At 36.6% G+C, this 23,823-nt stretch overlaps 3 protein-coding genes and 1 long non-coding RNA gene across 10 annotated transcripts; 1 reads left to right on the top strand and 3 right to left on the bottom strand.

The window, feature by feature from the left end:
* Positions 1 to 1,401: 1,401 nt before the first annotated feature.
* Positions 1,402 to 4,450, bottom strand: LOC145168644 (uncharacterized). Its single transcript, XM_079087404.1, has 9 exons — positions 4,232 to 4,450; positions 4,088 to 4,156; positions 3,683 to 4,017; positions 3,494 to 3,605; positions 3,226 to 3,335; positions 3,084 to 3,147; positions 2,837 to 2,932; positions 2,671 to 2,749; positions 1,402 to 1,541 (listed from the first exon to the last, which is right to left on the bottom strand). The coding sequence occupies exons 1-9, from the start codon at positions 4,448 to 4,450 to the stop codon at positions 1,402 to 1,404; spliced, it is 1,224 nt and encodes a 407-aa protein (XP_078943530.1).
* On the bottom strand, positions 2,058 to 6,672 carry LOC145109615 (uncharacterized). 2 transcript variants are annotated; one of them, XM_079046820.1, is made up of 14 exons: positions 6,369 to 6,672; positions 5,702 to 5,939; positions 5,374 to 5,568; positions 5,056 to 5,295; positions 4,562 to 4,966; positions 4,232 to 4,489; positions 4,088 to 4,156; positions 3,683 to 4,017; positions 3,423 to 3,605; positions 3,226 to 3,345; positions 3,084 to 3,147; positions 2,837 to 2,932; positions 2,639 to 2,749; positions 2,058 to 2,210 (listed from the first exon to the last, which is right to left on the bottom strand). In XM_079046820.1, exons 2-5 carry the CDS (start codon positions 5,930 to 5,932, stop codon positions 4,577 to 4,579), a joined length of 1,056 nt encoding a protein of 351 aa, XP_078902946.1. In that variant the 5' UTR covers positions 5,933 to 5,939; positions 6,369 to 6,672; the 3' UTR covers positions 2,058 to 2,210; positions 2,639 to 2,749; positions 2,837 to 2,932; positions 3,084 to 3,147; positions 3,226 to 3,345; positions 3,423 to 3,605; positions 3,683 to 4,017; positions 4,088 to 4,156; positions 4,232 to 4,489; positions 4,562 to 4,576. The 2 variants fall into 2 exon arrangements, with proteins under 2 accessions (XP_078902946.1, XP_078902945.1); XM_079046819.1 differs by having other exon boundaries at positions 3,683 to 3,990.
* Positions 6,673 to 6,787: 115 nt separating this feature from the next.
* LOC145168641 (uncharacterized) lies at positions 6,788 to 10,719 on the bottom strand. Its single transcript, XM_079087402.1, has 2 exons — positions 7,468 to 10,719; positions 6,788 to 7,374 (listed from the first exon to the last, which is right to left on the bottom strand). The coding sequence occupies exon 1, from the start codon at positions 10,717 to 10,719 to the stop codon at positions 7,672 to 7,674; it is 3,048 nt and encodes a 1,015-aa protein (XP_078943528.1). The 3' UTR covers positions 6,788 to 7,374; positions 7,468 to 7,671.
* Positions 10,720 to 13,067: 2,348 nt separating this feature from the next.
* On the top strand, positions 13,068 to 21,895 carry LOC145169164 (uncharacterized). 6 transcript variants are annotated; one of them, XR_013742339.1, is made up of 7 exons: positions 13,069 to 13,373; positions 13,563 to 13,902; positions 14,547 to 14,613; positions 14,832 to 14,862; positions 15,012 to 15,504; positions 16,161 to 16,380; positions 21,703 to 21,895. It is a non-coding gene; the product is annotated as an uncharacterized LOC145169164 (long non-coding RNA). The 6 variants fall into 6 exon arrangements; XR_013742335.1 differs by having other exon boundaries at positions 14,547 to 14,676; positions 16,169 to 16,380; XR_013742334.1 differs by having other exon boundaries at positions 14,547 to 14,676.
* Positions 21,896 to 23,823: the final 1,928 nt, after the last annotated feature.

Raw genomic sequence — 23,823 nt, 5'->3', positions numbered from 1 at the left:
TTACATAATTAAGAAAGTCATAGTAGAACTGAAACGTTTTTTATTACCGAATTTCATTTATTTTATTTCACTGCAATTTCTAGTTTTAATTAATAAACAAAAATCCTCCTTTTATTATTTTCTACATTTGACTAGTATGTATCTTACGCAAAGAGGCATTGACTTTTACCCATTAGTGCAACCAAACAGTGAAATTATTATTTGTTTAAGACGTCTATGACAATGTTTTAACAAATTGGCGTCGTTGTCGGGGACATGGTACTACTAATAGTTTTATGCCAAGATCTTTACATATAGGTACACCATTAGTCTTAAATCCAGAAATTAGAAAACCGCAAAAAAGTTGAAGAAGCAAGCTAAACTTCAGAAGTAACAAATGAATTTCTCAACTTGATCATCCTCCTTACTGCCAGAAATCACCGTTTCATCATTCCCAAAAGCACCACCGTCTTCACCTTCTCAAATTCCAGTTAAAACATACTCTCCAGCACCTTCTAAAGAATCCAAAACTAAAGACCCTTCTGAATCTGATTTTGATAAATCAGCCATGAATGCCGAAGAGGGCGAAGAGAAAACTCTCAGATAGCGGGCCATGCAAGAGGTCACTCAACAACCTCTCTGCATTACCTTTCCTGAAGCCCAAAACATCGAACTCAAATATGGGTTAATTCATCTCCTTCCCACTTTCAGATTCCTTGAAAATGAAGACCCACATAAATTCCTCAAGGAATTTCATGTGGTATGTTCAGGAATGAAGTCGCATGCCATCACTAAGGACCATATAAAACTAAGGGCATTCCCCTTTTCAGTACAAGATACAACAAAAGAGTGACTATATGATCTTCCATCCGGCTCCATAACCACGTGGAACATGCTTGCAAAACTATTTTTAGAGAAATATTTTCCAGAAGTGCGAGTATCAAACCTTCGCAGAGAGATCCTTAGTATCAAACAAGAAAAAAAGAGACTTTACACACATACTAGGAGCGCTTCAAAAAAGTGCTTGTTCGGTGCCCACAATACGAAATCAATGATTACCAGCTTTATCAGTGTTTTTGTGAAGGCCTAACACCCATGAGACGAAGGTTGATAAATGCTTCCAGTGGCAGATCCCTAAGTGACATGACACCAACCAAAATCCGAGAATTGATAGAAAAACTCGTCATTGAGTCGAAACATTTAGGGAATGAAGACGAATGGTATGATGATCAACCGCGAGGGTTTAGAGAAATAAATTCCTCACTTAGAAGCTCAGATTTATGAACTGAAAAAGCAGTTTTGCTGCTGACAAAAGAAAAAAGAATAATATCTGTGAAAAACGGTGTGGAATCTACCTGAAGACTGAATATTCAACTTATATGTGTCGACTACTACAGGAGGATGTAACTGCATTAAAAGTTTTCAGAGGCTATCAACGGAATTTTCAGAATAACTTCCAGCAACAACAACAATATCATAATCCGCCTGGATTCCAACGGCAGCGAAATTTCCAGTAGCAACCAGGTTTTCAACAACATCAAAATTTCTAACAGCATCCACTACTACAAAATAACACATAGAATACTGTTAAAATGACATATAGAATACGGTTTTGCAGCCGTACTCTATAAGGGGGGTTTCCTATTCGAACATGTAATACAATACGGTTGTAAAACCGTACTCTATAATCATCATATAGTACGGTTTTCTAGATAATACAATACGTTGCAAAACCGTACTCTATAATCATCATAAAGTACAGTTTTTTAGATAATGCAGTACGGTTGCAAACCAGTACTCTATAATCATTATAAAATACGGTTTTACGGTTTTTTAAAAGTATCCTTATTCTTTAACGAAACACATTGAATACTGTTTTTTCAATGTAACCGTACTCCTTATAAAATATCATAAAGTATAGTTTCTTATTGCCAAAGGACATTCTAAATAAATATATTTCATAAATTAAATACAATAATTACACTTTTCTATAAAGAAAACATGCCTATAAATAATTTATACACACAAACATTTCATGAACAAACATAATGTATATAAAAGTCAAAACAAAAGCATGATTAGTCATTAATTTCTAAAATTAACAATATCCAATTCAAACATGATTTGCAATAAACCTAATTTGTCCATCCTAATCAACGAAAAATTAAATATATAAAAAGACAAATAGATCCATTCGGTAGATGTCAAACTCCATAATTGCAGCCACATACCTGCGACATAAGACAAGAAAAGAAACTAAAAGTTGCAACTAATGGAAAAAAGGGAACATATAGTTGTGATGAGAAGAAAAAACTGAGTTAATTGCAGGAAATAGCAACATAGTTTCATTTATTTGTTTATTAAGACATCCGACTACCATTTCTTCCTATTGATATACATTGAGAGATATATCCCATAATAGAGAGATCCTCCAAATTCAATGTATTTTTTACAATATATATTTTTCGTAGTTTAATGTCCTAATAAGATAAAGATATGAAAGTATGATGCTACAGTAGGTTCATATTTTAAAGTACAATGTCTTGATGAGTTTTTTTAGTTACAATGTTGTATAAAATGAAATGCAAGTGTAGTGTTATAATAATCAAGTACATTAAAGTAAAATGCTATAATAAACAATTAGGTAAGAATAACTAACCTTTCAAAGGGGCACTTGACTCAAATACTTACTCTCAAACCTTGAACTCCACATAACGATGATTTCATTTAACACCCAATCCGGAAACGGTTTTTTATCGTTCCAGTTGTTCTATATATAAATTAAAAAATAATTTATAATTTAATAATGAATTTTTTACATATTAGATAAATTGCACAAATATTTTAAGATACTTACTTTGTTTGGGAATTCATTTTGTTGAGTCAACACGAACTCAAACATCCATCTCATGACGTAAAAACCGCACTCCCAACTTGATGGTTGTTGGTTGCACTACAAATATGAACAATAAAGGATTAGAGAACTTTTACTTTGAAACTAGGGTTTTGATCTGATGATGGAACAAGTTCTGTGTTCCAGGTATCAGTTTTTAATAAAAAAATTAACAAGAAGCAAGTTCAAGGTACCCATGAAGTACTTTTACCTCGACAAGTGTCCATTTCATTGGATGTGTTGTGTCGATAGCTTCCTTAAGCCTTGCAACAGCCCTAAAATGAAGATCAGAAAAAAAATTTAAAAAAGCCATAGAAAGAAATAACAGTCAGAAATACAAAAAGATTTCTTACTCTTCGACATATTTCACGACTATGTAGTTCTCCACGGGCTTCTCATCCGGATTTTTTTGGGAATTCAAGATATACCCTGTGCCTTGGTTAGGGCAGATTACTAGCAGCATCTAATGCAATCTAGTAATGTTAATACGTTTTAGTATACACAATAAAGAAATAAAGCCAATAAAAATCAAAGCAGTAAGATTTAATACCCTTGCCAATAGGGTGCGACAAAAAAATGTTTGTCTTTATGGAAGCCCATTGCATCAACAATGTAACTTACAACATCCTCACCATTTGACTCGCATATTGTTGCCTGAATCTCACTCGGGGAAATGAAAGCACATCTGTTCACTTTATTCCCACCACGTGTTTCAAGCATTGAATGTAACATGCTATAAACCAGAAAATATACATTATAAATGTAAATACTATAAACGAAAATAATTTAAACATTGTTGTTTGTACTTACATTTGAAACCATGTTATGACACTAATATCAAGCCATTGTTTATTCAACAGACGTAAAATCTCCTCGGGGTAAATGTATGTTTCAATTTTCTGAGCTCCAAGGATCCCGGGTTCGGCTTCAACATAAATCGCATCATCAGGAGCATCACGATTCATCAAACGTCTATATATTCTTTTCATGAGAAGGGGCATTTTTTCTAGGTCGACTTGCTTATTAGAATTATGTGGTATCAAACTTTCCTTTGCTGGCTTAGTCTTCTTCATAACACCCTTCGAGATTACTGGCACACTCTTGGTTATGCGAGGTTGCTTTGTTTTTGTACAAACATTAAAAAACTGTTTGATTATCACATATTGGTACAATTTAACATATACATATAATAACTAATAAGGTTGGAGAAATTACCGGGTCGACAGCTACCGGTAGAAAGGAACATCTTTTATCTTGTTCAACATTTGGCTTGAACTGTGAGGACTGTTCACAAGTTAGATGTGTGCACAACTATTTATTACTCTAATTCTAAACAAAGTTAATGATAATTCTATGTACCTGAATGATCTTAATTGCATTCCTTGGCCACTCAACTATACCATGAAGCGCCTCACACATCTTACTTGCTTCTTCGGTCGAGACGGGAAGAGGGATACAATCATATTGGTCATAGATCTTGTCTATGGATACCCTCAAATGATTTGCATTTAAAGGAACTGAATGTATTTGTCCATTCCCATATGGAAAGACCATCCCTTTTGCACATTTCTGGTTCATCGCGTCGTATGGTATCACTAACTCGCAAGCAGTAGGAGTCTACAAACATATAATGTATATGTTAATATATGATCAAATATCTTGTATATAAGAAAAAAAACACATGATTACCTTTATCCCATCCAACTAATCTGATACAGTCGAGACGACACTATTTTTCTTCAACAACGGACTGGTAATGTGTATGCCTTCATTCTTTGAGAGAAACTGTTGCATATATGTTTTCATCTCTTCCATCTGAGCATTCATCTCTTCTATCTTGGCTTCCATTTTGGCCTCCATCATAGCCTCCACCTCCACCTCGATCTTCATCTTCTCCTTAATATCTTCCAAGTTATATTTATCATGGCTCTTCCCTTTTTTCTTATCAACCCTAGGCATGGATTGTCTCAAGCCAACGTTGTGCCCAACAGCCCTCGTACGACCTGGATGCTCGGGTCCTAACACCTCTGTAAGCACATCGGCTCCAGGTCCAGGAAACCAATCTCCATGAGATAATTGGGTATCCTTTTCAATCTGTTAATCCAAATAAAATTGCAAGGGTAATTAAATCCTAAATAGTTTTAAAATAAATGATAACATTACAGAATGAATACTTAACTTACCAATTCAGATGCCAAGGAGTAGAGATCAGTAGGTAACGAGTATATCCCTGTGGGATCACGTTTTAACCTAGCAAGGATAAAATTCCTTGCACGTTCACTTCTTATATTATGGAACTCCGTTGACTCACCAGACTCCATCTCTTTTTCCCATTGATGTTTCATACCACGATAACCACGTGGGCCTATCCGAGGCGGATACTTGTTCAACTTTGCAGTCGTTGTAGCTTTGTTGCTTATTTCCTGGAAAGAAGTAAGTAGCAGAATTAGAAACATTGCAATATACTATTATCATATAAAGAGGGCTAAAGTGAGCCAAACCTGGAAGCTCGGTGATGTTTTGAGTTGAACAAAAGCGTTCCATGTAGGCTCATCTAGGTATGGATATTCAGGTACCAGATTTCTACCCTTCTTTAGGTAGTCATTAACAAGCCTGCTCTTGTAAGCCTTCCATGATTGATTGCAAATTTTTAGTACCTGTTTTTTGTGCCTATCATCTTCTATATTCCAATGTTTCTGTTTTTTTAACAATAAAGTACAATAAATATTAGTAATATATATATATATATATATATATATATATATATATATATATATGTATGAATGTATGAATTAAATGAAAGTACAATTAACAGGCTCACAAAAATACCTTTGTGTTTAACCACAATTCATCGATTTCAGCCTTAGGAACTTCATCCCAACACAATATGAGGATAGAAATCCTCGTCCTTACCATGACTCCACAATAATTGCTAAACTGAGATTGGGTCTCTCCGATATTTTGGCCTAGCTCATCAAATTCAATTTCCAAATCCCCTTTGTTTTTCAGGTTTCCCCTTATCAGTGTCACACTTCTTTTTTTCCTTTGTGGTTGATCCATTGTATGCCTACAAAACCAAGTAACATAATTTCAGATATACATATTAAGGAAGTTGTTGTTAATGTGTATTAATGTGAAGAAGAAGGTGGTTCAGAAGTTTAAATAAGTGTTTGATGATAATTGTTGGCTTCTTCAAATTGAGAAGTCGATGTGCTGACTTCAGTTTATTCTCCTTTATCGAGCTCTGATAAACAAACATCAAATTCTAATCCATCTTTGAAGTCTATCCGGTCGAACCAGAATACCAATTTTCAGTTATATTTCCAATAACAAAATACTAATGCCCTAACTTAAAAGTAATGAGTTACAATTTGTTATATGTACAGAAACCAGGAAAGAAAAGAACTTGAAAAAGTTTGATACTATCACACTAATTTGTGCCTGTATCTTGGGTTTCGTTCACGAACGGGGGGAAAATGATGATTAGAAGAATTACCTGTTAAATGTTCTCACAATACGATTGAACTGCTCTCTGCTTTTGTCACAGTGGTTTGCTCTTCGATGCTCTCACAGAATTTTCTTTGATATCTATGGTCTCCCCGTCAACTGCATTCTCAAGCCTTAAACCCTAAAATTGAATATAGCGGGGAAAAATACGCGCCTAAAATTGCTCCTACCATGATCTAATGGATCATGGGTTACTGATTTCTCGAAAATTAGTAGCATATTCCACAAAATTTTGCTCCACATATTCCACAAAATTTTGATCATGGAGCAACTGGAACTCAACCCTTTTTCCTGTATGTCTATTGAAAAGCAAAATTGTGATTTGTGATTTAATAATATGTGAGTACCTTTGGCATATAAACCCTCGGTTAACTCATAAAGGTGTTAATGATTATGATTATAAAACTAATATATATCCGTATCAATAAGTATAAGTTTTTTTTAAATAACCAAATAATCTTATATTACATCTATAAATATCAATATTATAAACATATAGATACATACATATCTAGGGCTGTTAATCGGTCAACCCGAACGGGTTTCAGGTTAAAAGGGTCGGGTAAGTCGGGTTTTCACAAAAAAATATTTTAACCCAAAACCCGACTCTATTAAGGACAGGTATGGGTTAATCGGGTTCGGGTTAATCGGGTATCAGGTTAATAGGGTCGGGTTACCCGGGTTAGTCGGGTTAATACATTAAGAACTTAATTTGGACATATTTAAAAGATTAATCGGGTTCGGGTTTTTTTGACACCCCTATACATATCTTTTGACACCCCTATCCATATCTACATGCATACACATAAATAAATATAACATTTATAAAGCACATTGTTAACGTAACTTTACTAAAGTGCAATGAAAATCTTATAATATTTAAACCAAAAATACTAGAATTATTTATAACTTACCAAAATTCTCAAAATAATTTGAATCATATTCACGCGTCTTCCATTATTTTCCGCTTTAATGTCTTTTGTCAGGGCGTGTTACTGCAAAATACTAATTGTAATAATAGTTATTATAAAGTACTAAAATTTTATAATCAATTTTTTTAGTTTCACGACAGATAAATAGTTTATTACCTTTCTTGCTTTCCGTTTCCGTTTTTTTGCAATCCATAATCCTTCATTGTGATCTGCTCTTAAATAAGCAGTATCATCAATATTGATATTTGTAGATGGGATACCAATAGAAAATGGGGGTAGCTCGTCAAACTGATTGTATTCTTCCTCGTCCACTACATTTTCAATGGCAACTATACGTCGTTTACCATGCAAGACAATGTGTCATGTTGAATCTTTTGGGTCCTCCACGAAGAATACCTGGGTAGCTTGTTTTGCTAGAATGAATGGTTCAGATGCATAACCATCTGTGGAAAGATCAACAAGTGTGAAACCGTCGTTGTCAATTTTAACACCTTGTCGATTGTCGACCCATTTACACTTCAACATTGCTATAGCGAAGGAATTATAATTCAATTCCCAAATTTCTTGGATGACACCATAATAAGAATTTTTAGCAATCCTCGACCTTGTTTCATGGTTTGTGCTATAAAATTCTGTCGATGATGCTATTAGCGTCACCCCGCTATTTTGATGCGTACTTTTATCATCTTGCTTCTTAGTATAAAATGTATACCCATTAATGTCATAGCCTTGGTATGTTGCAACAACATGTTGTGGGCCGTTCCCCAACTCCACTACTAATGGATCCATGTTTTCTCCCCCATAACTTTGTTTCACCTTGTCTTTCAACCATTGTGAAAAAGTTTTATTATGCTCAGTGGTCAACCATCTATCACTCTTATTTTTATTTTTTTCTTTTAACAGTAACTTGTGCTCATTTATGTATGAAGCAACCACTGTCATGTGTTGTAAGACTGTAAAATGTGCAATGTGGAAACTATTTCTGTCTGGAACTACCATTTTCAATCCAACTGTCCCAACCCCTTCAAGTCTTCCCTCGTGTCGAGAATGTGGAACCCCTATACTTTTCACACCTTTTAAATAGCTTGTACAAAACTCAATTACCTCTTCTGTGGCATATCCTTCAACAATACTGCCTTCTGGTCGATGTCGGTTCCTTACATACCCTTTTAAGAAACCCATATATCTCTCGAATGGATACATGTGTCGTAAGAATATCGGACCACAAGCCTTAATTTCTCTTACAAGATGGGATATTAGATGAACCATGATATCAAAAAAGGAAGGTGGAAAATATATCTCGAGTTGGCAGAGAGTGATGATAATATCACGTTGCCATGAATCTAACACCTCGGGGTTAATCACTTTCGAATGAATCATGTTAAAAAATAAACAGAGCTTTGTGATTGCATGTCGGACACCGTCTGGCATTATTCCACGAATTGCAATGGGAATCATATGTGTCAACAGAACATGACAATCATGAGACTTCATACCAAGCAATTTCAAGTCTTTCATCGACACCAACTTCTTAATGTTAGCAGAATAGCCGGATGGGACTTTCACCCCGTGCAAACATTTACAAAATTTGGTCTTCTCGGCCTTAGACATGGTATAACAAGTTTGTGGTAGATACGTACGCTTTCCATCACTCTTAACAGGTGCAAGTTCCGACCAAATTCCCATTTCGACCAAGTCTTCTCGAACTTTGATACCATCCTTCGTTTTCCAAGGAATATTCAATAACAAGCCTATCAAACTTTCAAAAACATTTTTCCCAATATGCATCGGATCAAGACAATGTCGGACTTCCAGGTGCTTCCAATATGGCAACTCCCAAAAAATAGACCTCTTCTTCAAATATTTTTTTGGAGGTTTCTTACAACACTTTCCAAACATAATGTTCAAGTCATTAACTCGTGATAATACATCTTCTCCCTTCTTTGCTGGTCTTGTCACTCTGTCTTCAATTTTACCATCGAACAAATGTTTTTGTGTACGATACACATGTTTTACTGGAAGGGACCTTCTATGACCCATGAATACATTCTTCTTACAATTTGTTAACCATAATGAGCATGTGTCATCTTCACAAATAGGACATGCCTTTCCTCCTTTTGTAGTATATCCTGACAAGTTTCCATATGCTGGAAAATCACTTATGGTGCAATAAATCATCGCTCGAAGTTGGAAAAATTCCTTCATGTAGGCATCATATACTTCTACGCCCGAGTTCCATAATTCCTTCATATCATCAATTAATGGAGCCAAATACACATCAATATCGTTCCTAGGTTGCTTCGGACCTTGAATTAGCAAAGTCATCATGATATATTTTCGTTTCATGCATAACCAAGGTGGAAGATTGTAGATGCATAAAAGTACCGGCCATGTGCTATGGCGACTACTCATGCTTCCGAATGGATTAATTCCGTCTGAACTAAGTCCAAACCTAATATTTCTAATCTCCCTACCAAATTCTTCAAAATTAGAATCAATATTCCTCCATTGTGGTGAATCAGCAACATGTCTCATATTTTCGTCTATTGTACGATCTTCAGCATGCCAACGTAATAGTTTGGCTTCTTTGGCATTCGTAAATAACCGTTTAAGTCTTGGTATGATAGGAAAATACCACAATAATTTAGCAGGGGGGCCATTCTTTGTCACATCACTATTTTTTTCTGTTTCGCTTTCTCGCTTATACCGCGATGTTCCACATGTAACACATTCATGTAGGTCAACATACTCGTTTCTATAAAGGATACAATCGTTTGGACATGCATGTATTCTTTCAATTTCCAAGCCCATTGGGCACACCAGTTTCTTCGCTTGATATAATGAAATAGGTAACTCATTTTCTTCGGGAAGCATTTCATGCAATATCTCTAATAGGCTTGTGAAACTCTTATCACTCCAACCATTGTTTGCTTTTAAGTTAAGCAACTTTAGCACAGCTGAAAGTTTGGTAAATTTTATACATCCAACATACAATGGTTTTTCAGAGACTTCAAACAATTGTTGGAATTTTTGATGATCTTTTTCCGCAACATTATCCTCCAGATCATGCAACATGTCATCTAAACCATCACAACTCTCATTATCCAAATGATCACCAGCCTCATCATGACTACACTCTGGAGCAGTTGTATCATGATCAATTAACAGTTCACCATGTCGTGACCATCGTGTGTACCCACTCATAAACCCCTCACATATTAGATGTTCTTGTATTATTGTAGAATCATTAAACTTATGACAATTTTGACACTTTTCACAAGGACACCAGATGTGACTTTCTCCTTTATTCTTCCGATCATCCTCAGCTACTTTAAGAAAATCAAGCAAACTTGCCAAATATTTTTTGCTAGCACGTGGTATTTCATACATCCAAGTATTACGATCCATCTGGAATTTAAATAATAAATTAACAAGCAATATGATGCATGCATAATATACAAAATGTTATTCCAAGTGGCAAAAATGCTAACCCACTTTTTTAATATTTTTTTGTCTATGTAAAGATGCAGTAAGATATTGACTACTTAAGAAGAAACAAACAACATTTCCTTTAACTCTCCATATTTGACTAAAATAATCAACTGTATCTTACATGACTTTATTCTCATTTATTTAATTCGAATTGCATCCTATAAACCATGTCCATTTTAATAGGTTATTATGTAGTGGAATACATAACTAAATAAAAAACAATGATATCATATATATTATTATTATTATTAGTAAAAAACAAAATAAATTAAACAAATACAAAAATGCTTCCTGAAAATAGGGGTAAAATAATCTCACTGTTTTTATTTTTATTTATATTTTAAATTATAATCTCTTCTTAATATTAATATATGATTTTTTTACTTATAATATATTATACTAGGCCTTCTGGAGTACCGACAACGAACCTGGTCGTCGTCTAGCTAGCTACTAACCACGAATATGAACACCACCTTGATCCTATCATTGTGTTGACCTGGAGCCACAATTGTGGTCTCTCGTGCTTCCCACCACAACCAATCTTCTTCTCTATTCCTCTCTTCTTCTCTGTTGCAGGTGAAATCGACCACCACCACAATCACAGTGTGATGAGTATACCAATTTTGTTATGGAAGGAAGGTGGAAGACGATGATGCTAAGATGGTGGTGGGGGTGATGGTGGCGTGTAATGGTGGTGGGTAGTGGTGATGGGTGGTGGTGGTGGGTGATGGTAAGGTGGGTGGCAGTGGTGGTTGGCGGGTGGTGGTTGCATGTGGTGGTGGTGGTGTTTTCAATGGGTGATGGGTGGTGGTATCAATGGCTGATGGGTGGTGGTATCAATGGGTGATGGGTGGTGGTAGTGGTGGTGATGGATGATGGATGCGGGTGGTGGGTGGCTGGTGGTAATGGCGGTGGTGGGTGGTGGTAGTGGTGGTGGTGGTAATGGTGGTGGGGGTAGTGGTGGTGGGTAGTGGAGGTGGGTGATGGTGATGGGTGGTGGTGGAGGAGAGTTATGGTGATGAGTAGTGGAGGCGTGTGGTGGTGATGGATGGTGGGTGGTGGTTGGTGGTAGTGGAGGGTGTTGGTAATGGTGGTGGGTGGTGGTTGTTTTGATGTGTGATGGGTGGGGTGGTGGTGGCGGGTAGTAGTGATAGGTGGTGAGTGGTGTAGGTTAGTGGTGGGTAGTAGGTGGTGGTGGTGGTGTATGGTAGTTTTGGTGGGTGATGAGTCTAGTGGTGGCGATGGGCGATGGAGGTGGGTGGTGATCGGTGGTCGGTAGTGATGGTGGTAGGTGGTGGTGGTCTTAGTGGGTGGTGGTGATGGATGGTGGAGGCAGGTGGTGGGTGGGTGGGTGGGGGTGGTGGTGATGTGTGGTGGAGGCGGGTGGTGGTGATGGGTGGTAGGTGGTGGTAGTGGCGGCTGGTGGTCATAATGATGGGGGGTGGTAGTGATGGGTGGTGGAGGTGGGTGGGTAGTGGTTGTGGTGGGTGGTAGGGGTGGTGGGTGGTGGTGGAAGGTAGTGGTGGTGGTGGTGGCGGGTGGTGGTGTCGGTGGTGATGGGTGATGGATGATGGTTGTGGTTGACGGTAGCAGGGGTTGATGATGGTGGTGGGTGGTGCTGGTGATGGTTGGTGGTGGTGGTGGTGGGTGGTGAGTGGTGTTGGTTAGTAGGATTTTAATTTTTTTACTTATTTTTTATTTATATTAAAATTATTTGATGATTTTAATTTAAAAAATTATTATGGTCAAAATTGTTTTTATATATATATATATATATATATATATATATATATATATATATATATATATATTATCAGTTAATTGAAACTTTATAATTTTTAAGATCTTTTATATATATTTTAATTATTTATTTATAAATAAAAAGAGTAAGCTTAATAAAATCTATACAAATAATTAGATAGTGTCTTGTATATTCATCGTATTAATATATATTTTAAAGAATTATTTAATAATTAGTTGTACTTGTAATATAATAATAAGAATAAAATCAAAATTATATTATTTAATTAATAAAACTATTTTTTTAGATATATCAATTAAAAAAAGGATCAAATAAATATAAATAGTTATGTCGTGATTGTGTTATATCAATTAAAAAAAGGATCAAATAAATATAAATAGTTATGTCGTGAGTGTGTTTCCATATATATTAATATTAATATTAATATTTAAATATATAAAGTCATAAAATAAAATATAACAAAGGGTTACATATGATATCTAAGGAGGGTACAATCAGCGGCAAACAGAGGAGTGAAACAGATTGTTCATTGCACAATTAAGAACTTTTGACAGCTAGCATTTAAGAACTTTTCTTATATAAAAATAATAATAACCTCTTCATCTACAAAAGGAACCGATTGTTCATTGCACAATTAAACGGAGAAGAAGTAAAGCAAAACAGAGTCAAGATGTGAGAGTTAGACAGCATATATACATACATCGATTCGAGAGGGAGATACCTTAAGAGAGTTCTGACTAGCGACGGAAGATGGTTTCGTTGAGCGAGTGACTGCCGACCTCTTGGTGGTGACCGGAAACGTCCAACTGTTAGTGTTTTATAGTTTATGACTTTTCTTTTATGCTCTGTCTGTCTAATTTCTATATATATATATATATATATATATATATATATATATATATATATATATATATATATTCTCTAAGGAATCCAACGGTATGATTTTTTTAGTTTAGAATTTTCAAATTTTAATTTGTATCTTTAATCATATTAACAGGTAGGCGAAAAACATGGTGATATATAGACTTCGATCAACGTTTTTTGGCTTGATTAATGCTGATTTAGGGGTTGTTTGATATTGATGCTAACCCAGTCAGAAAGGAGGACTCGGTCCTCAATCAGAAGCTGTTGTATTTGATTTATCGACAGACTCGGTCCAAAGAAATCTGAGGATTCGGTCCTCATCTCAAAACCTCCTGACCGAGACAAAGCATCATCTTTTCCTTCCTTGCCCTTCTCCTTCTTTTGTAGGCGCCTTCTTCTCCATCGCGTATACGCATCGACTTCCACTTCACCAGCGATATCGTGAACATCGACTTCCACTTCAACGCAGCATGGTAGCGACTACGAACTCCGAAATCAGATAACTTTAAGCTTTTTTTCTTGTAAATGCTATTCGAAATCAGATAACTTATAATGTTCGGATCTGTTATCTATACATGGAATCTGTTTCTTGCAAAATAAATTTGAAAGCGACATTGAATCTGATTTGAACCTGTTTTGTGATCTTTCTCTTAGTGGTTATATGATGTAGACAATTTTTTGTATCACCTGTTTGTGATTAGTTCGAATATGTATTTTGTACATGGAATTTGTTCGTGTTTATGGAGTATTTAATGTTGATTGTTGAATCTGGTGCAATACCTTGCTCTTCCCTCATGCCCTGTTGCTTTTTTGTACAACTTGTTTCATATTTTGACCATTTTGTCCTTGGTACCAGTTTGGAAACTCATATGGTGCAGTTTAGTAGTGCAGGAGTGCAGGGGTATGTTTTGTTTCATCTTTTGACCATCTTGAATGGTCTTGAAAAGGAATAAGTAGTGTAGGGGTATGTTTTGTTTCATCTTTTGACCATCTTGAATGGTCTTGAAAAGGAATAAGTAGTGTAGGGGTATGTTGGTCATGATTTTGTCCTTTAGTTTCATTCTAGGCCTTTTAATTTTCCATCATTTTTACTAATTAATTCATGCATCTAATGTAGGGGAAGATCTTGGAGGATTTAGAGGCACAATTACAAGTTGCTACATCATCAATTGATCCATCTTGCAGTGGGTGGTTAAGGCTATTGTCCATCTTTATTGCATGATTTCATTTTCATAATACATTGACTGGTTTGTATTAAATTTGATTTTAACTTTTGTGTTAACTTTGAATGGTTTGTATTCATAAAGATTGTTACTTTTTTTGTATTGAGGAAACAAAAAAAATTAAAGATGTTTAGGTTTTTGGATCAAACAACAACCTGAAAATATGCTTGTTTTTTTAGGGATGCGTTAGAGACCAAGAGGGCAGAATAGGTATATTGGTGAAAATATGGTTTAGTTTTTTCTTCACTCGTCTCTTTATCAATTTTCATTGAAAAAACTAACAAAAACCAATGAAAATAACATTGTTAGTTTTTTCTTCAGTCGTCTCTTTATCAATTTTCATTGTTAGTTTTTTCTAGGATTGAAAAAACAACCTTTGGATCAGCAATCTAGAAGCTGCAGTGTGGCCTTGGAAGACATCGTAAAAATCTTATCCACTAGCACTCATGCGTTCTAGAACGAAACCAGAGCGAGTATAAAAAATCTAGAGCAACAAATGTCTCAACTTGCTACTTCTGTGAGTCGACTGGAGTCTCAAGGTAAATTATCGGGGCAAACTGAAAATAACAAGAGAAACATTACGTGAGTGCAATTACCTTGAGGATTGGTAAAGTTTATGAAGGCTAAAGCGAACCGAAAAAAGAAAAGGAAGAAAACATGGCTGAAGATAAGCTTGGGGAAAAGGTTATAGAAGAAAAAGAAGCTGAAAAAGATGAAGAGAAGGAAACTCCAAGACCAACAAAGCCGATCCTGAAGGAGTAAAAACCAGTTCCACCATTCCCGTCACAACTGAAGAGCACGAAGCGCGAACGAGAGGATAAGAAAATCATGGACAACTTTCGTAAGGTGGAGGTAAATATTCCACTTTTAGATGTTATTAAACAAATTCATCGTTACACTAAGTTTTTAAAAGAATGATGTGTTTCAAAGAAAAAGTTAAAAATTAACGAAACCATGAAAGCTGGTGAAAATATTTCTGCAATTTTACAGAAAGGTTTACCTCCAAAGTGCAGGAATCCATGATTTTTATCGATTCCTTGTAAATTGGGAAGCCTAACTTTTCCAAAAGTCATGCTTGATTTAAGTGCTTCAGTCAATTTCCTCCCACTTTTTGTTTTTGAAAAATAAAAATTGGGACCTTTAAAAAAGACCGAAACTATCATTTAGTTGGTTGACCGCTCAACAGTACACCCAAAAGGTGTATTGGAGGATGTTCTAGTCCAAGTGAATGAGTTAATTTTTCCCGCTGATTTTTATATTCTAGACAAGGGAATGTGGATGTTTTTATAAAACTCAATTATTTTAGGAAGATCTTTTATGAAAATTGTTAAAACCAAAGTTGATGTCTTTGTTGATACACTTTCAATTGAGTCTGATGGTGATGTGGTTAATTTTGAAATAAATGATGTTGAAATTCCAACTTATAACTTTTCTGTTAACTTTCTGGGTACCAACATGCCTTTGTCTGAGAACTGTTGTGAGTTTTCTAATCATCTTGTGCAAGAAAGATTTTCAGACAAAAATTTTAGTTGTGGCACATCAAAGAAGATGACAGAAAAAGGCAAGCTTGGGGAGGAGAAGCTAATTTCTGCTGAGGAAGCATCAAAAAAGGAGCTGAAAATAGGCAAGTTTGGGGAGGAGGAGAAGAATTCTGAAAAGAGGATCAGAAAAAGAAAAAAGATTTAAGAAGCTGACAAATGACTTATCTGATAAAAATATGAAGTGAAGGTTTGTATTATGATCGGATATACTTCAAGTATGAACAAGAAGGGTAAAACTAATCTAAACGAAATAATCAACAGAAACTAAATAACACAGAAGTTCTCCAAATGTTCCTTTCACCAAGAAAAAAGAGGTTTTGTCTTCACCAAGAAGACAAGGTTTGTCACAAAGAAAATTAACACAAAGCCATGAACTCTAGCGCTACATTAGGTTAGCCCTAATGTAGTATATATATACTAATTTATACATTTATATCCCTTGATTGACAGGATGGTATCTAATCTATACTAAGAACTGATCTTATCTTTTAGATACGAGATCTTATCTATTCTATATTTATCTATAATAACTGCCTAATATACAAAAGATTACAATAGAACAGCTATAAGCTGATGCGGTTGAACTTGTTAAGCTAGCGATGGCGCTGTCGACTCGTAGACGCTGACACTGATGGATCAGCATGTTATGTGTTTGACTCATCAGATCATAAGGTGTGACCTTACAATCTCCCCCTATCTAATGATGTCAATCTTCTTCTTCAGAGTCATCATAAGAGCCATTGTAGACTTGTCAACTTCTTTCAAAATTTCAAGCTTTACCCATATGAATTGATCAAGTTTCAGCTCATCCAGTCTTCTATTCAGCTCCAGTGATATCAGCACGCGATATCCTCTTTCTAGCTTATAGTGACCTAGCCCTTCCAAGCAAAGATGAAACAAATGCTCAGTGGGAGCAAAAGGAAGGTCATCAGTGCGTTGAAAGCACATCTGATTTTGACTATCAAGATAAAAAATCCCTTGCTCTGGTTCTGGAATAAACATGTACTGAACATGTTCAACACCAGCTGGTAATACATTATTGATGTATATGGTACCATAAAGAAGAAGGAACTTGGTATTCTTGGACTGCCGGGGAGTGCCTGTTCTTCCTGATGAGGTTGATCTAGATGAACTCGCTGAAGGACCAGCAAATGGTACCAGGTTTAGTTTCTTCACTTTGTTGAGAAGTTGCTGAATTGTCAACTTCACTTCTTGAGCATGAACACTTTTATGCTTGTTGATAATTTCAAGAATCTGCATCCAGTCGTTGAATCCAAATTTGACTAGCTCACGAGCAAACACAACTTTAGTGTATTCATACTCAATTTTCTTTCTTACCAAGTGAAGTTTTAGTTACTCGTTCTTTGGCTTGGTGCATCTTACTTTGATGATGGGATCATGATTTATTCTACGAGTCAGAATGTCTCCAAACTTCTTTCTATCAATCCGGTCATATAGTTTTGAAACAATGTGTTGTCTTTCTACATTGTTGTTGAAAATCTTCTTAACCTAATCATCAGTTCTTCGACGTTCAACATTTTTATCAGCAGAAACTAGTTTGGCAGACAAGCGTTCTTGCTTTCTGACTTCTTTCTTCTGTTGAATAGCAACATTGTATTCCTCCATTATCTGTTTAACTTCATCGATAGGTAAGCTCCATGTTTCTGCCAACTCACTCATATCAAAAGTGAGCTTGCTTTTCTTTTGAGGACGTACTGAAGTATCGCCAGCTGCAGTGGAACTTCCATCTTCAGAGTTAACAGCTCCCCCCTGAGAAGGAAGCCTTTCTTTTTTGTGGATTAAGCTGGACACCATCATCAGAATTAATGTCACTATTTGTTCCTGAGTAACCTCTTGAGCAAACTCCCGCTCAAAACAAGAATCAGGATAGATAACGTTTAATGGAACAGCAGAAACATCAGCTTGTTGCATGAAACCAAGATCTAGAAACCCTTCATAGTCATCAGTGTCTGATTGGTCACCAGCGTCTGGAATGGGCTGATCAGTTGCAACATTAGCATCAAGAATATCAGCAACAACAATCGGCTCTAGATGATCAGCTTTAGCTTTACTCCTTTCCGTCATCTCAGGCTGAGATGCAATAACCATATGTATTTGCATTGGTTGAGGACCCTCTTGGTATTTCTACCTCTTTTTGGCAGCATCGGATTGGGGATGAGAGTTATGAGGAGGATAAGGAGTTCTTGGAGGAGGATGTGATGGTGGAGGAGGTGGTAGAGGAGGGTTTGTTGATGAAGGAGGAGGTGGAGGACGGTTATCACCTGAAGTGTTTGGTGGAGTGTCATCAACAACCATGCCATCATCATCTTCATTATCCAAGCCCATAAGTATCTTCATTGTAGCCACATTCCTTTCAAATTTAGTCAGTCTTTTATTCATTGACTGAGACAACTGCACAATTAAGGAAAGTTGGGAAAGCACAACAGTTTCAAAGTTGGATCTGGATTCTCCTTGATCACCTTGATGAAAAACAACATCATTAATGGGTGATGGAGTAGGAGGAATCGTTTCAGCTTGAGGAGAAGGAGATGGTGTTGGAGAAGGTTCATCCTGGATCATTGGCTCGGTAGTATATCCAATTGGAGGAGTTGATCCACGATGTTCAGTGTCATCAGTGGGGGAAGTATATGAAAAACGTATGTGCTTGCTTTTCCTTGGAGGAGAATTCATATTTTGAGTGAAGTCTTCTCCCATGTAAGCTACTGAATGATATTCATTGTTATCAATGTCTTCTCCCTTATCAGCTCCTTTTTGATGACCAGCTTCTGAATTCTCATTATCACTACCTTCTTCATCACCAACATCATCATTGTCATCATCCTCTTTAGAGTCTGAGGATTCAACCACATAGGGATTTTCAATCCACTTTCGCATTCTTGCAGTGATAGACAGATCATCAACAGATGGGGCAACATTGATGATTTTCGAGGAAAGAGTAGAAATGGGAATGATGATCCCATGACTTTCAACATAGCCTTCTTCACAAGACAAGATCAACCCAAGATAGTGTGGGTAGGGAACATGCATTGGTCTCTTGTTTCCAGAACAACAATCAATCAGTTGATCAAAAAAGATTTGAGCAAAATCCAGTTTCTTGTTGTAAACAATGGCATATAAGATTCTTTTCTCAAAGAGATTCAGTTGATCCAAACTTTCAGTCTTGTAACCAAGACATTTTCCAATCACACCTGTTAAATATTTCCATCTTGCATTGAAACATTGACGAAGAGTGTTCATGTAGGGATCATAAGTGAGGCCCTCGAGTTTGAAGTTATACCCTAGTTTTTCACAAACAGTGTTGCAACTATATTCAGAATGAGTTTTAGAGTATCTATCATATAGAGGAAGGCGAAGAGCAGTTCGAATGGTTTCCTCATCAATAATAACCCTATATTGACCATCTCCAATGGTTCCAGGGATGGTTCCAGCAATGGTATCAACAGAGCATGTGTAGTAGAACTCACATACTTGTTTAGGGTAGAAAGGTTCCGGAAAGTTGCAGAATGCATACCGAAGTGGACCGCTTTTGAAAAATTCAACAAAGTCTTCGATTCCAGAATTCACGAATTGCTTAGGTATATCATCTGAGAATGCCACATTTGTTGATTAAATGATGATGCTGGCATCATAAGCATGGCGACCTTTGATGATATTAGCGCTGGGAACAAACTCGTACAAGGGCTTTGACATGGTGAAAGTTGTGCGGAAGATGACAATTGAGAACCTTTTGAGAAAATGCCAATTGCTTTTGAATCGCTTGTGAAATTGACCTAGAGCGGTTGTAACACCTATTCCAGGTATTGATTTATTTTTTTATAATTTCTAGGGTTTTGTGCATGGACTCGGTGATTTGGGGTGCTCCAACTCGTCGAGTAGAGACTGTTAGGGGACGTGGGGTTTGGGTCCTACTCGACGAGTCGGAAGGCCCCGACTCGACGAGTAGGAGCTGTAAAGAGAAACCCTAATTTTTAGGGTTTGCACCCTATTTAAAGAACTTTTACGCCTCTTGTGGCCTCCCTTATCACCCTAACATCCAGAGAAAAACCCTAGATCGATCTTGAACCTTCTTGAGTGAGAGAAAGAGCTTTTATGAGTGATTTTGGGGCATTTGTGAAGGATTCTAGAGCTTGAAGAGGAAGGAAAAAGGAGAGGAGCAGTAGATCCAAACATCTACTCTGTCTTGGCCATCATTTTGAGGTATAAAGTCGTCACCTTGATCTCTAGTTGATTAGATCCCTTTTCTTGGAAGTAAATGGTCATTTTTGGTGCAAAATGGAGTCAAGCTTGGATCTGGACTTATCATAAGGATATGGTTCCAGATCTGGACCTCTCAAGGTCCCCAATGGCATAAAGTTGCTCACTTTATGCAGCCTAGCCCTTTCCATGCACAAAAACCTTGTAAGAAGCCTAGTTTTGAGGTTATGGCCTTGCAGGGCCTTGCATGCACGTAAAGTTTGCAACTTTACGTGGTATCTGCACTAAGGAAGTTTGGATCTGGAGCTTGGGACCATAGATCCCACTGAAAAGGGATGAACTTGGAAAGGACTGAAGGAACTCGTCGAGTCCCTTAGCTTAATCGACGAGTCGGGGTAGGGTTTGCCCGTTTCTGGGTTCCTGGATGGGTGCAGTGAAGGATTAGGGTTTTGGTCCGTTCAGACTTTAGTTTTCTGGAAATATGATGAACTCGACGAGTCAATACGGTGACTTGGCGAGTTGATACGGGACTCAGTGGAATGGACTCGGGAGGAACTCGACGAGTTACAAAGGTAACTCGGCGAGTTAACGAGTCATACAAGAACTCGTCGAGTTGATGGGTGTACTCGACGAGTTGAGGTCAACATGGACTGTTGACCTTGACTGTTGACCAGAGTTGACTTTGAGGGTAATTATGGGATTATGACAAGTTAATCACATGATGGTTATAGGCAGTTGAGGAGGAGCATTGTGTGGGACATACCTGATTTTAGCTTGTCAGTTCAGCATTTGAGAGGTGAGTCTTCTCACCATACCAATGGGTCTAAGGCACTAAGGCCGGCCCATTTTATGTTATGTGGATTGTTGATTGATTATGCGTTATGATAGTATGACGCTTGCATGGAAGACCACGTGGGGGTTCCTGTGTCATTTTTTATAAGACCTTGGAGGGTTTCCATGGTATCCTAGTATATCTTCTTGTATAGTTTGCATTATGTCTTGTTTGGTAGTGAAGACCTTGTGGGGGTTCTCAAGGCAGGAAGACCTTGTAGGGGTTCCCAAGGCAGGAAGACCATGTGGGGGTTCCCATGGCAGATAAGACCACATGGGGTTTCCCGTGGCATTAGGTGTAAGACCTTGGAGTGTTTCCATGACTTCCTTATATGTTGTATGCATGGCTTATGTGATGTGTGTAGCTTTATAGCTAATATGATATGTGTTATGTGGATTGTGTGTGGGGTATGCTCTGGGGGACTCACTAAGCATTATCTTACAGTTTGTGGATTTGTTTCAGGTACATCTGAGCCCAAGGGCAAGGGCAAGGTTTGATGGCGCGGCGTGCACTCTCACTCGGGCATTTTATGGGACACTATGATATTTTGAAATAAAGTTGTACTTGATATGGTTTGAAAACAATTGTAACTGGTTTTTGTGGATGATGGAAATGTGTTTTGGATAATTAAAAATGAAAAATTTCTTTTGAAAAATTGGGTTGTGTAACGCCCGCAGATATGGGCTAGTCAATTTAGAAACAATGAGCATCAAAAATGAGTTTTTGATGGAATATTATTTATAAGGATTAGTCTTAACCAAGTTATAGTATATGTTACAAGGGTTCCGTACATATAAAGAATGCCGAAATCCGAGTTATAACGAAGAAGTTATGGGCCGTCGAAGTTTTACGGCGAAACCGGCACGACATCGTGTAACGTAAAAAGTGATTTTTGATAAAATAATTTTTAGCCTTAGATATCTAAATGGAAGTTGTAATATACGTTAAACCAAGAGTGTGCATAAAAAGAACGTCAAAATCTGACTTCGTATGAGGAAGTTATGATTTTTCTAAGATTTGAAATAGCAGTGCACAGCCCGAAATTCGAATTTTAGATCGATCAATTTTTGGCCAACGCAACCTAAATGAGAATTGAAGATCTCATTAATAGTAGCGCAACAGTAAAAAGACAGACGAAAACGGACGTCGGATGAAGAAGTTATGAATTTTTAACGGACTTTTCCTGTCCTGGCCTGTTAAAAATATAACTTTAAAAATAAAGTGAAAATTAGTTGACGGAGTCTATATGAAAGTTGTAGAGTACGTCTCCACCTACTCGTGGATGTAAAGAGCATCAAAAACGGAGTTCGTATGAACAAGTTACAAATTATAATAGCATATTTACGTATTAAAATAAAGTATAAATCATATATATATACATATGTATATATCATTAGAAAGGTATCGACGATGCGGTCATTATAAGACTAGTGTTGAATACTTTCGACATTAGTTTAGTACAAATATCGCTAAATCTATTTAAAATAGTATTATAAAGGGGTGTTTAGTTGTTTATATATAACTATAAGGTCATTAAGTAACTATGATGGTAGTTTTTGAAAATTCAATTACTATAAATAAGAGCGTTGGGCTCTCATATTTCTTGCACCATTCTCTTGATTCAAGAGTCTTTCTCTTCTTATCCCCCGAGCATTTCGGTCCCTCGTGATTCGACTTCTCTTTCTGTAGTTTTAGTATAGTAAGGTGAGCGCTGAAGCGCTGCACGAATCTTTCTTAGAAAGATTCAGCGACGAAGTTCTGCCCCTGCAGAGCCCGACTCCTAGCTAAAATCCCCTTGTAAGTAAGTTATGCTTACCCTATTTTAATATAGCTTATATTTAAAATTAGTATTGTTATTATGAACTTATAATAAATATTTGGGCTATTGTTATGACTTATATAAGTGTCGTTATAATGTCTTTTTAACTACTCGCGGTACGGGGAATCTGGTTTAAAGGGTCGCATAGGGTTGTTGGATTTCAGAAGTGCTATATGCCAAAATGGTCCTGCCCTCCGGTGTTTTATGTCTGGCCCCTGTCTGTACATAGTGGGTGAAAAGTATTGTTTTAACGCTTATATAATAATAATAATACTAAGACTATTAATTAGTCTCAGTGAATATTAGACTAAACTCTAGTTGTAATAATAGTAGGTTTCGTCAAAGGAAGTTGTTTTTTAAGAAGCGAAGCGCTGTCTTAGTTCAGAATCACCACCTTATCAGGTGAGTGCATAGTCCCTTTCATGAACATGATTTTAATACAAGTATTGATTAAAGTATTAAATATATGTTTATGTGCGAATTATTTGATGTTGCCTGAGATACGTGTTAAAGAACATACCTGATAATATATTATGATTTATGATAAAGAGTAAACCTAAATTAATTATAAGGAATATTGGGTAGTATCTTCTTATGAGTACGAGTGAGATATACACGGAGAATAGAACTTTAAAATATGTCATTGATTCGGGAGCATGGATTAGACATAGTCATTGTCCCTAGTCCGAGAGTATGGATTGGACATAGTCAATTGTCACTAATCCGGGTGTATGGATTAAGACATAGTCAGTTGTCCTTAATCC

This window comes from Lactuca virosa, chromosome 4, assembly GCF_052849685.1.
Source record: "Lactuca virosa cultivar CGN04683 chromosome 4, Lactuca_virosa_CGN04683_v6, whole genome shotgun sequence".
Lineage (NCBI taxonomy): Eukaryota > Viridiplantae > Streptophyta > Magnoliopsida > Asterales > Asteraceae > Lactuca > Lactuca virosa.
This window is presented reverse-complemented; position numbering and strand designations above follow the sequence as displayed.